General features: G+C 33.7%; 1 protein-coding gene across 1 annotated transcript in view; it reads left to right on the top strand.

The window, feature by feature from the left end:
- LIPI (lipase I) overlaps positions 1 to 13940 on the top strand; it is an 81162-nt gene that overhangs the window by 16551 nt on the left and 50671 nt on the right. Inside the window, exons 3-5 of the mRNA XM_027115719.1 lie at positions 1875 to 2260; positions 4479 to 4587; positions 6432 to 6533. Coding sequence (XP_026971520.1) covers positions 1875 to 2260; positions 4479 to 4587; positions 6432 to 6533 — 597 coding nt within the window. The remainder of the gene's footprint in view (positions 1 to 1874; positions 2261 to 4478; positions 4588 to 6431; positions 6534 to 13940) is intronic.

A 13940-nucleotide genomic window follows, 5' to 3' on the forward strand; every position in this document is an offset into this window, starting at 1 on the left:
CTTGTCCAAGTATCTCTCAGCTGTTAATCTGAGAATTGAATGCAGGTCTTGCTTCTTCTTCACTGTCTTCGTCCTTTATTTTCTTCTAAATGATTGTGACAATGTCACATATATAATTTCCAAACTAGATTGATGGCAACTAGTGCATATTATTATGGATTTACCAAATATATCTACATATAAAATATATATGTGTAGTTTTAAATATATATTTATATATGTTAAAATAAACATTTAAATGTATATATGTAGTGGCTTAAGCACATCATTATTTCTGGGCATTTAAATCACTTCTATTTCTCCAGTACTAAAATAATGTATATTCATTTTTTACACGTGTTCAGACTATTTTCTTGGGATAAATTCTTAGAAGTGTAATTACTGGCATAAACATTACTAATATTTTTGTGCATTTTTGATATATATCGACAAATTGTTTTCCCAAATCTTCTTACCAAGTTAAATTTCCAGAAGCAGTACGAGCATATGTTCTCATTAAAATTTTTTTTGAGATTATATGCTTATTTTGGGAAAAAAATACAATTCTTAAAAACTATGAAACGAAAATAAAAAGCAGCCATGTTTCACTGCCTAGTAATGACTATTGCTGTTGGTTTGGCTTAGTTATTTCATTTTCTGCTCTACTTTCTAGGATGGATGGATGGATAGATATGTAGGTATGTAGGTAGATAGACAAATAGGATGCACACATTGATGAAATTCTATATGACGATAATTAAGGCGTTTTAAATTTTTGTGTGATTATGCATAACCCTCTGATTAATGTCTTTATATTTTTTAGAAGCTTTTTTTTGTATTGGAGGATAGTTGATTTAATGTCTTTATATTTAATACAAATTATTTATTTCATTAATGTAAATCCTAGGAAGAAAATCAGGAAGAGTAAATATTTTTAAGATTATGTCTGTGTAGTATACACTTAGACACATATAAAATTTCAAAAGGATGTGTCAACTTATGCTCTCAGCATCCATGTATATGAATATTTGTTACAAATTTACCCTTGTAAGTATTATGTATTTAAAGGATTTTTTTCATTTTGTTTAATTTGATAGGAAGAAAATGATATATTTTTTGTTTTGATTTGTGTTTATTTGATTACTAGGCAGGTAAAATATATTTTTTCTAATGGTTATTATCCATACCTAAATATTCTTCTGTAAATTTATTTTTTAATTTTTGGCTGCAATGGGTCTTCATTGCTGTGCATGGGCTTTCTCTAGTTGCAGCAAGCAGGGGCTACTCTACGTTGCAGTGCGTGCCTTTCTCATTGCAGTGCCTTCTCTTGCTGTGGAGCACGGGCTCTACACACGTGAGCTTCAGTAGTTGTGGCTCGAGGGCTCTAGAGCGCAGGCTCAGTAATTGTGGTGCATGGGCTTAGCTGCTCCCTGGCATGTGGGATCTTCCCAGACCAGGGCTCGAACCCATGTCCCCTGCATTGGCGGGTGGATTCTTAACCACTGTGCCACCAGGGAAGTCCCTGTAAAATTTCTGTTAAAGTTCATAGTCAATTTATGGACTTTTATTGGTGTGTATAACAATTTCTTTATTAATGTTAACGATTTTAATCACACGGTTGCTATTTTGTATAGATAAAAATTAATTCTTAATTTTTAGCCAACCACATTTATTTCTATATTTCGTTGTAAATTTTGAATACATCTAGTTCAAAAAGTCTATTTAAGTAATCAGCGAATTACTTAAAACATTGTAGTTGCTCAGAAAATTATGTTAAAAGGCTAATAAAGTGAAAACCTCCCCACCCTCCAATTTTTTTCTTTGCAACAGCAACAGGAATCGAATCAAATACTATCCCAATACTCAGCTTGATTGACTTCTTTTTTTTATTTCAGAGAGTAAAGGACCATGCCTTACATTCTCTCACCTAAATTTAAAGGATTCCTTCAGAGATCTGTTTAATCCCCAAATGGAGATATTTTTGATATTGTATACAAGGAACAACCCGAGCTGTGCTGAGTCACTGTTTGAGCAGGATAACTCACTTAATGTTAATTTCAACACAAGAAAGAAAACAGTGTGGCTTATTCATGGATACAGACCAACGGGCTCCACTCCACCATGGCTTCAGAACTTTGTGAGAATTTTGTTGGACCAAGACGATATAAATATAATTGTAGTAGACTGGAACCGAGGTGCTACAACTTTTCTTTACAGTAGAGCGGTTAAAAATACCAGAAAAGTTGCTGTGAGTCTGAGTAGGTACATTCAGAATCTTTTGGTAAGTCTGGAATTTTATGTGTTATATATGTTATACAATATACAGTATGTTATGTAATACTGCAAAGTGGTAATAAAATACCATTTTCCTGTAGCATTTAGAATTACTGCATTGATATGCTAATGTATGCAGCCATCTTTTCTTTGTGTAAGGATAATTCTATACCTAGACGTGACCTTAGTTTTTAAAAATTATCTTAAAGACTCAATTATTGTGTTTTATCTTAAAATCTTTTAAGATTTTTGTTTTTTTAACTCTACCTATACTTCAGGATAATGTAGTGATTCTATGTATACAGAGGGGATAAACTGTACAATCATTAGATTTTTTAGATATATTTTCTAAGGTACGTCTAAAATGTTTCAAATTAATCAAGTGTGCGTTGGTAAAAGTGAGGGGAAAACAGCTTGAAAAGTAGCATGCTTTTGCCAACCGTGGAGGCAGGGCTCAGTTCCATTTACGTTTATCCAGCATTTAGGTCCAGGGTTGGGATGAGTCAAATAAATTCAGGCCAGCTCTAGATCATCTATAGTTTGACTGATCTTTGACTGCTAAGTCAATACATATGAAGATCCATGTCTGTTCTAGAGGGAGGTGGTAGTGATGGCACTCGAGAGAAGGAAGGGTGATATATGATTTGGGGACATTCTTGAGCTTGAAATCACCTTTGAGTTGTGTTGTGCTGAACTTCCAAGCCTCTGCTGAAATCGAGCAAGCGTCATAGATCCAAGAAGCAGTTGCACACAGTGGTTAGGAGTCAGACTGGAGGGGTTCAAAGACCACCAAATCCATATCATCTGTGTTAGTTGGAGCAATTGCTTAACTATTCTGCCTCATTTCCTTGTCTATACATTTGGGATAACAAAACTTTCTAACAATATTTTATTTAAGTATTAAATGAAATTAATTCTTAACCAGCACTTGGCATATAATAACCATTGAATAAAATCAGCTATCATTATTATTTTTACATCCTCAAATTTGGACAAAACCAAACTATGCCTCTGGAGACAGAAGAAGTAATTGATTCACCTGTTCTTACTGATAGTCTATAAATTGCATAATTGATTTTTCCTTTTAGCGGTGGTCTTTGCTCTAATTCATAAATATGTACCTCAAAGTGTGGAACATGTGAATGTTAAGTAAAGAAATTTAGGAAAATTGTAGTATTAGATTTCTAACAGTGCTTTTGCTTGCAAAGTCTCCGTATTAAGGAGAAGGGATGAAAAGTTCAGTAGCACTGAAGTTGAGAGTGATACTCCCTGGAGGTTCCAGGCATTGGTCTGAGAAATTTGTTGAAGAAAATTATCATTCTGTGCCTGGAAAACCTGAATCTAGTTTCTCATTAGAGTAAATTTTCCACATCTTTCTGTAAGCCATTGGATGTGTCACTGTGTAGAAAGGACCGTGACCTGCTTCCTGAGAGTGTGGTAGAAGAAATTCTTCCTCATTTAAGTTCCTAATGCCCCCCTCCCCCTCCCCTGGGCTGAGACTCTAGAAGGTGTTCAAAACTTGGGCTTGGAAGATCAGACTCCATTACTCTCCAGCTTGTGCTGGGGGAAATCACTTAAAATCTCTGAGTCTCATTTTATCATCTCCAAAGTAAGGATGATTTTTCACACGGTTCGGTCTTCCTAAAGTTTTTGACACAATCTACAGATAAAAAAGGGAGGTAGATTTGTTTATATTTTGGAGTTGAACAGACCTGGATTTCAAGTCTTTTTCCCTTATAGTAATAAGTATATGAGACTTTGGGCAACTCATTATCAAACGGTATTTATTCAGCATTTAATAGATGCTGGGGAAAGTTTTAGGCAATAGGATAAAAATATGTAACTCATAGGACTGTTGTGAATATTACATATGAGATTTAAAAAACACATACCAAGGTAGCTAGCACAAAGTTAGTTTTGTTATTATTATTACAAAATGCTTTATTAATTAAATGTATTATTTTGCATATGCTATTCTAGATAAAAATGACGTTTTCTAAATTTTTAAATAAAAATTTAACGGTATTAAAACTGTACAGAAAAATCAGATATTTTATGGAAAAAGTTGAACAAAGATATAGTTATTTGAAATTATAAAATCCCATTCCCTGTCTCCCAGAAATGGATTAAACCAGAAAAAATAATGAATTTTAGAATATTGATGCAACAGGTATAATTTGTGATTTTCTGAAATGAAAATTGTGACATTGTATTTTGAATTGCAGGGGCATGGAGCATCTCTTGATAATTTTCATTTCATAGGTGTGAGTTTAGGGGCTCATATTAGTGGATTTGTTGGAAAGATATTTCATGGTCAAGTTGGAAGAATAACAGGTAAAATATTTTTGACAAAATTAATATTTTAGTATACTTCTAGCATCAGAAGTTATTACTTTATTTAACATTTAACAGGGGCAATATTTAAGGAAAGGAAATGATGCACAAACTTTTTTTTTCTATATCATATTCAGATGCTGGTCTTTGTTTGGTTAGACTCTTAAGTCTTACTTATTTCTTCACCAAACTTAAATTACCCATATAGAAATGAGAGGAAAATGATTAACTTCTGCAGTCCCATATGAATTTTAAGGACACGTTATTGTATCAATCCTAAGGAAAGTTTAGCCCATTAAATGTAAAACTTTTTTCATGTATTAACTAAGAAGATAACCTATTACCATGTACTTAAATTTTAGAAACTTTAATGTATTTTAATTCTCTTAACAATTTTACTTGAACACTAGAAGGGAGGATCAGGAGTTGATATCCATGCCTGAGGGATTCTGGACCCCAGTTCTCCTTGTATTTCCTTAACAAGGTTACTGCATCCACAAAGCTTAGTAACCAAATAATGCTGACATGGACGTTCAGGCTTCCCTTTAGGAATGGTGGTGATTTAAAAACTATCCTTCCCCAGTTAATTTAGCTTTTTAGAATTATTGAGATCTATTCCCATAGATGATTTGTAATAATTTCAAATGTTAATACTAGATTCTTAAGTTAACAAAGAGGGAGGGTAGAGGTGAATAACTTGTTTAGATATTTAGGATCTTTACAAACCTTAAGTATACCTTACTTACTTTGATCAGTTTTAACTTGATTCTCATTATATGGATGTGAAAGTTGAGGTTAACTGAATGAATGCAGGAGCGTCAAAAAGTTAGTAACAGCTAAGCCAGGATTTATACAAAGGCCTCTAGCATCCAAAGTCCATTCTCTTTCAACCACCATACTAGCTCAATTTGATCTGCTGGTAATCCTACTTTATTTTAAGGTGTGTTGATTCACATATTGGTCTAGTTTGAATGGTTCCACATGCCAAGCAATCATCAGGATTTAAAAAGCCAGCAAATGCAGTGATTCTACATCAGAACAATTTATAGGAAGAGAGAAGTTTCTGTCTCATTCAGTCATGTGGGCCAAATAAACTAGGGATAACAGAAGGTACTGAGATAAAGCAATATTATATTTTACTTTTTAAGATGATTGTTGCCCTATTGCATAGATGTTCTCAAGGCATTGCATTTCATGTCCTCCCCACCTTTTTTGACACACTGCAGTAGGTCATGAGCTTCAAATTTTTATTGAGAATTTCAAGTATACCAGAAATAATATCCATATTTTATGAAACTTTTAATATATTTTTCTTATGTGTGTGCGGGAAACTTTTGTGAGAAATGAATGATAAGCTAATAATAAATATGTTTTATTCCAAGCTCAAATTGCACTTAACATTTTAGACCTATAGAGAGATCCAGGATGAGCTGGTGCAGAATGAGGCTCGAGACAGGACCAGGATAGTATTTATTATTTCCCCTCCTCAGCAGTAGCAGTAGTTACTTTCTATTACATAGAGATATACTATCAGTGTACTCCTAATTACTTCTTAAGTAAAAATGCTAAAAAAACCCCACAATATTTTGTCTAGGCATCTGTAGTGTGGCTTAACACTACATCACTGATGAACTCTGAAGACTGGAAAAAAGATTATTCAAATAAAGAAGATACTTGCTATTCATCTAATTTCATTTATTGTTGGATTTGTTTTTGGATAGGTTTAAGCTAAAACTGTATAGGCTCATTATGTTTATAATGTAATAATAATGCAAGCATATGACCTACTGAACTCTGTAGTATGACTTGATTAATAGATTAATAGCTTCTTTCTTGAATTTCAGGTCTTGACCCTGCTGGACCACAATTCTCTGGAAAACCATCAAATGGCAAATTAGATTACACTGATGCACATATTGTGGATGTCATACACACTGATACCAATGGTAACAACGTAGGATTTATTGCTTAATTATTTGAAAATAGGAAAGGAGATGTAGACACTGGGGAACAGGAAAACTTAATAAGAGAGAGTAGTGGATGAAGTGATAAGAGTGTAATTATATAGTGATTATATTTCCCACAAGCAACATTTCTTGGAGTTAGTGAAAACCTGTGGTGTCCAATGGAACTCTTTGCCTTCAGCTTTCCTCTTTCAGGTTTCAAGAAATGTCATGTCATCCTAAAAAAACTGAAATTTGATAAAAAAAAATATACTTCATCCTTTTCATGTTATTAACATTTTATTGATTTGATTACAACTTCCCTCATGCTTAATGTTCCTGATGCATTTAGATTACCATTCTCTCATCATTTTATCACTTTGTTGTATGTCAACTCAAACTCAGCACAGATCTTCAGGCACAGAGAGAGTACTTTTCCCTAAAGATTTTTAATTATTTTCCTCAAAATGTCTAACCGACTATTGATCGTTTTAACCAGAGTGCATTGGACAGACACTTTCAGGTAATATTTTAGATGGCCCAGATCCCCTTCCTGAGTTGAAACTGATGGTACTAATATTTATTGAGTACTTCCTATATACGAGGCACTTCAAGTTCTTTATGTGAATTAATTATGGAATTCTCCTAAGTCCCCATGAGTAAGTAAACGTTATCATCCCCCTTTTACAAATGGAGAAGAGGCTCAGGTCAAGGTGACAAGGCCAGTAGGAGGCAGAGTCAGAATTTGAAATAGAATCTTCTGATTCCAAAATCTGCACTTCACCAGTATGCTGCTCAAATTAACTGGAAATTTACATGTGTTTGGTTGGGGTGCATGGGGAGGATATAGTGCTAAGGCAGAGACAGGAGGAAGTGACCCAAAGACTGCTCCCAACTCCCTGTTTCCTCAGGTTTATTTTCTCTTTGGTCCAGGTAATTTATTTTCTCCCATATTATTCTGAATTTACCCTGTGGTGATCCATACCAATGATTCTGTGAGATATATAAATACCATTAATGCCATAGATGACAATTTTTCAAATTCTTTGTCTATATGCCCATGGGCTGAGCCTATAATCAGAACAATTATGCTCTTTATTTGGAATCTAAGTTCATCTACATCATACAGAGAGTCAGTGCCTAAAGTCTCATAGTTCTGATACCCTCAACCTTTCACGTTTTCTTTCTCTAGCCCTGTATATCAGCTTAACATTCCCACACACAGCACACCTAGTGCCAATTACCCTGCAACTTTGAACTCTTCTTTTTGAAATTCCAACTTCAATTCTGCTTATGGCCTTTTGAATTGGCTCTTCATACTTTTTATTGTTTTTGTTTGCATTTTTGACTTTTCCTAATAAACTGTTTGGATTGTCTTATATTCTTAATATCTTTTGATGACTCAGCTTATCAAATCTAACTTTCCACTAGATGCCACATAGTTGGCACCTTTAACTGATCTTTTTATGACTATCACAAATGAGGAACACAGATTTTTGATACTGCATATTCACCTGTCTCAAGGAATCTCTGAATGAGATACTGCCCTTTCCTTAAATACTAACCTATGAGTGCATTTTCTACTTGCCAGTAATTCTTGTCCTTTTTCAGTTGTATATGTTAAGGAAGCTATGTTGCCTTTCATAATTGTTGATTAGGTAATTTGAACAAACATTCCTGCTGGGATATCAGGAAAAAATTACCAGTCTAATATCCAGAAGACAGAAAAATTCCAGGGAGATGAACTGGTAATTTGGAGTCACTTTCCTCTGGTGTAGAGAATATGGGAAGTGTTTTTGAAACCCTCATATGAGGCTTGTAAAACATCTTATACTACTTTTTAGGACCCCAAAGGGTAGCGCTATAGGAATAAAGGTAAACTTGAAATAAACCAGCCTTTTTATAATCTCTAGAAAAGCTTTTAATAATCTGAAGTTGCCAGAAAAATCTCATTTATTGTGTTTTGTTTAAGGAGCTCTTGGATTGTTGGACCTGCTAGGTACCTGATAGAAGCCAATAATAGTCCTTTTTTGTAGGAAGATCACATCATCCTTGGTCTCAAATTATTTTTATAAATATATATATATATATATTTATTTTTTTTTTTTTGCGGTACGCGGGCCTCTCACTGTTGTGGCCCCTCCCATTGCGGAGCACAGCCTCCGGACGTGCAGGCTCAGCGGCCATGGCTCATGGGCCCAGCCGCTCTGCGGCATGTAGGATCTTCCTGTACCGGGGCACGAACCCGCGTCCCCTGCATCGGCAGGCAGACTCTCAACCACTGCGCCACCAGGGAAGCCCTATAAATATATTTTTAAATGTCCAGCATCCAAATAAAGATAGCCAGGTACACTTGAAGCAAGAAACGTGCATGAGAACCAACAGAAACAATAATCAGCAGAAACAGACCCATAGGCCTGCAACTATTGGAATTATTATACACTGGCTAAAACGTGCTTAATATTTTCAAAGAGATAAGATAAGCCCGCAAATATCAGCAGAGAATGACATTTAAATATAAATATGACCTATTATATTTGATAAAAATAATAAAAAGTTTTTAACTTAAAAAATAAAATAATTATTGAATGGGTTGAACAGAAATTTTGAATCAGGTAAAAAGAGAAAGCGAGTGACTTGGAAAATAGGTGAGAAGTCTGTTTCTAGAATAAAGTAAAAGGGTACAATACGGAGCAAAAATCAGAGAGCAGACCATACAGAGAGGTAAGGGGTACATAGGATAAATAGTGAGAAGGTCAATCATGTTTCATTCAAATTCAAAATAAAAGGAGAGAAAAATGGGACAGAAATGATATCTAAAGATAATATCTCAGAATTTCTAAAAACTGAGGAATTATAATCAATAAAAAAATTGGAATGCAGTTAATTCCAATGTGAATAAATAGACGTCCTCATTGAGACACATGATAGTAGAGTTACAGAAAAGACCACAACAAAGCATACAGCATAAAATTAAATGAATAAAAAATGACCCAAATTATAACTAGTTTCTCAACAGAAACAGTGGAAGCTAGGAAAGAATAGAGTTATATTTCCAATATGGTGAAAGAAAACAGCTGCCTAGTATCCCAATCTGTTTCAGGAAAAAAAAAAAGGAAACTATATAGTTTCAGACAAGTATACACTGAGAGAAACTGTCATCAAAAGAAGGAAAATTATCCTTTGATGGCTATTCAGGAAGGAAGACTATTGAAAATGGTAAAATACAGTTCAATCTAAATGGATGTTGATGGCATAAAACACATTGTTTTACGAAATTTGGAATATATAGAGAGGATTAAAATATATTACAAAAATAGCATATTTTGGGGGCTGTTAACTGAAGTTCAAGCATTTTTTGTTCCTTTAATTGTATGGAAGAAAGGTTAAAAGTAATTGTCAACAGTTGGTATTTATAAATCAAGGCTTTCTGTTAAATCTCTAGGTATCCAAAAAGAAAAGAGTAAAAGAGTATATAACTTCCAAAGCAACGGAGGACAAAAGGGAATAATTTTTTTAAGTCCAAAAGAAGGCAAGAAAGGAGAGAAAGAATCATAAAGATCAGACAAAGTAAATAGAAGTAAATAATATGATGGTAAAATTAAACCCAGCTATACCATTAAATGTAAATAGCCTAAATGAAATTTAGCCTATTAGATTCAATTAAAATATGGTGTCACACTTAGCTAAAAAGACAAAAATTCAATTATGTGTTATTTATTAAAGACATATATAACAGTAAGGAAGCAGAATATGTGAAAGTAGAACATTGATATGCAAATATTATCCACCAAAAGGTGGTGAATCTACATACATTAACTTAGACTAAAATAATTTTATCTCAAAATTAGTAGAAACATAGAAAGGCTTAAAATTATAAAACTTTCAACTCATCAGGAAGATAGTTTGTATATACCTAATAACATGGCTTAAAATTACATAAAGCAAACTTTACACTATCCCATTGCAGAAAGAAAAGCAACTGCGCAATCATAGTGGGAGATTTTAATTAGAAAAATTGATCTAATGGACATTTATAAAACATTATACCCAACAACTGGAGAATATACATTCTTCTAAAGCACCATGGGTATTTTAGAGAAACATTATACACTGGGCCTTAAAAATATTCTCAAAATTTTCATAGAGGGGGAAGCATAAAAGGTAGTATTCTCTATATTCAAAGCAATTAAACTATAAATAAATAAGAAAAATATAAGTAGAAAATCCATATATTTTTAGAAGAAACATATTTTTAGATAACTAATGAGGGAAGAATAAATAATAATGGAAATATAAAATATTTTGATTCAATAGTATTAAAGTTACTACATATTAAAATTTGTTGGAGTCAGCAAAAGCCATGACTAGAAATAAATGTCCAGTTACAGATATCTTAAAAGGCTGAAAATCAATCATCTAAGCATCTATCTTGGGGAATTAAACATAAAACATACCCATAGATATTAAGAAGTTGATGATAAATATACAAAAATGGAATAAAAATATCAATTAGAAGTGATATAAAAAGCCAAAAATTTGCACTTTAAAAAGACAACATTAATTATTTAAAACTATGTCATTTTTACCTTCTTTCAATAAAATGAAAGGAACATAGAATGCTTGAACTTTATATATCACCCTCCAGAGTAATGAGTCCTTGGAGAGAAGAAAACAGAAAGGACAAGGAGAGAAAACACAACTAATATCAATAATAATAAAGGAGATAGTGTTACAGATACTATAGATATTAAAATCATCACAAAGCAATGTAATGAACAATATTTTGCAAATAAAGAAAATATATGACCATATGGTATGATATATGAAATATAAAAATTCTTATGAAAAGCAAAAGCATTTACCAAACTGACAAATGAAAAGGGAAAGTCTGAAGAGTTTTTTAACTATTGATAAAATAGAAACTGTAATTTAAAGCCTTCCATCAGAGTGAATTCCCAGGCAAGTTTTTGTTCTCTACCAAACAATTAAGTGATAAATAAGACCACTGTTTCACAAACACCTTCAGATAATAACAAATAAATAGGAAATGGTTTGCAACCTTTTTAGAAAGCCATCACAAACTTAATGTCAAAAGTTGAGAAAGACATTGCAGAAAAGACAGTTTGCTGGACATTCTCTGTAATAATCATAGATGCAAAAATTCTGCATAAAATATAAAATTAGTAAGCCAGCAGCATATAAAATTGGTACTGAATCACATCCATTTGGATTTATTATCAAAAAGCAAATGTAGTTTAACATTCAAAAATCAGTTTCTTAATTCATCTTAGCAAAAGAATAAGGGAGAAAATTCATTTAATAATCTCAATCAAATGAAGAAAAAGCTTTAGGGAGAATTTATGTATGGCAAAAACTGGAAAATTGGGAAAAGAAGTAAAATTCCACAATCTGTTAAAATATATCTATTCAAAAATCTGTAGAAAATGTCACGTTGATGATGGAATTTGGAAGACTTTCTTTCTGAGACTGGGAACTGGAAAAGGATGCCTAGTCTAGTCATTCTGAAGCAACATTTTACTGGATGTCTTAAGTGCAGTAAGGGGAGAAAAGTATTAAAAGATATAAAAATATAAAATCATTTTCAGATGATATGTTTGCATACATAGATAACCCCAAAGAATCTCCAGATAATTAGAATTCACAGGAAAATTTAGCAAGGTTGTTGAATATAAGCTATATATACAAAATTCAATTCTTTCTAGGAACCAGCAATAAGAGTTAGCAAATAAAACTTTAGAATTATACCATTTTAATAAGATAAAATCTAGAAATAACTCTTAAGAAAATTGTGCAAGTGCTCTACGCAGAAAACCACAAAACATTGCAGACCAAAATAAAAAGGAACTAAACCACACATTATGAATGTGAGTGTTGTATACATGTCAATTTTTGCAAGTTGACCTACAGATTCAATGCAATCTTTGTCAAAAGCCAATATTTTTTAAATAACCTCACAAGCTAATTATAAAATTAATATGGAAATGCAAAGGGTCAAGTGTTATTATTCTTTTTTTTTAAATTAATTTATTTGTTCATTTTTGGCTGTGTTGGGTCTTTGTTGCTGCGTGCGGGCTTCCTCTACTTGTGGCGACTGGGGGCTTCTCTTGTTGCGGAGCACGGGCTCTAGGCACACAGGCTTCAGTCGTTGTGGCTAGCGGGCTCTAGAGCGCAGGCTCAGTAGTTCTGGCGTACAGGCTTAGCTGCTCTGCAGCATGTGGGATCTTCCCGGACCAGGGTTCGAACCCATAGTCCCCTGCATTGGCAGGTGGATTCTTAACCACTGCGCCACCAGGGAAGCCCCTGTTAAAGTGTTCTTGAAGAAGAAAAAAGTGCAAAGACATGTGCTTCCGGATATCAAGTCTTATGAAATGGTAATAGTGGAGACAGTGTCATTAGTGTAAGGGTGACCAAAAAGTCAGTAAAAAAAAAACACCGCAAAACAGGGCTTCCCTGGTGGCGCAGTGGTTGAGAGTCCGCCTGCCGATGCAGGGGATGCGGGTTTGTGCCCCGGTCTGGGAGGATCCCACATGCCGCGGAGCGGCTGGGCCCGTGAGCCATGGCCGCCGGGTCTGCGTGTCCGGAGCCTGTGCTCCGCAATGGGAGAGGCCACAGCAGTGAGAGGCCAGCGTACCACACACACAAAAAAAGAAAACAGAGTTATGGGACTTATTACATTTATTATGAGTTTGGTACTGCTGGACGGTGTGAAAATGATTCTTTTTTTTTCTGGGTTTCATTTTTTTAATTGAAGAATAGTTGATTTACAATATTGTGTTAGTTTCAGGTATACAGGATAGTGTTTCTCTTTTTTTTTTTACAGATTATATTCCACTATAAGTTATTACAAGATATTGGGTATAATTCCCTGTGCTATACAGTAAACCCTGTTGCTTATCTGTTTGATGTATTAATCCCATACTCCTAATTTGTCCCTCCTCCTGCTCTCTCCCCTTTGGTAACCATAAATTTGTTTTCTATGTCTGTGTGTCTGTTTCTATTTTGTATATACATTTATTTGTATTATATTTTAGATTCCACTTATAAGTAATATCGTATTTGTTTTTCTTTGTCTGACTTATTTCACTGTGCATAATATTCTTTAGATCAATCCATGTTGCTGCAAATGTCAATATTTCATTTTTTATGGCTAAATAATATTCCATTCACATATTCTTAATCCAGTTGTTGATGGGTTGCTTCCATGTCATGGCTGTTGTACATAGTACTGTTTTGAACACTGGGGAGCATGTAACTTTTCAAATTGGTGTTTTCATTTATTCCAGATATACACCCAGGAGTGGAATTGCTGGATCATATGGTAGTTCTATTTTTAGTTTTTTAAGGAACCTCCATACTGTTTTCCATAGTGTCTGCACAAATTTACAT

This window comes from Aethalodelphis obliquidens, unplaced genomic scaffold, assembly GCF_003676395.1.
Source record: "Aethalodelphis obliquidens isolate GAN/ISIS:26980383/991018 unplaced genomic scaffold, ASM367639v1 scaffold1, whole genome shotgun sequence".
In the NCBI taxonomy this organism is placed as follows: domain Eukaryota; kingdom Metazoa; phylum Chordata; class Mammalia; order Artiodactyla; family Delphinidae; genus Aethalodelphis; species Aethalodelphis obliquidens.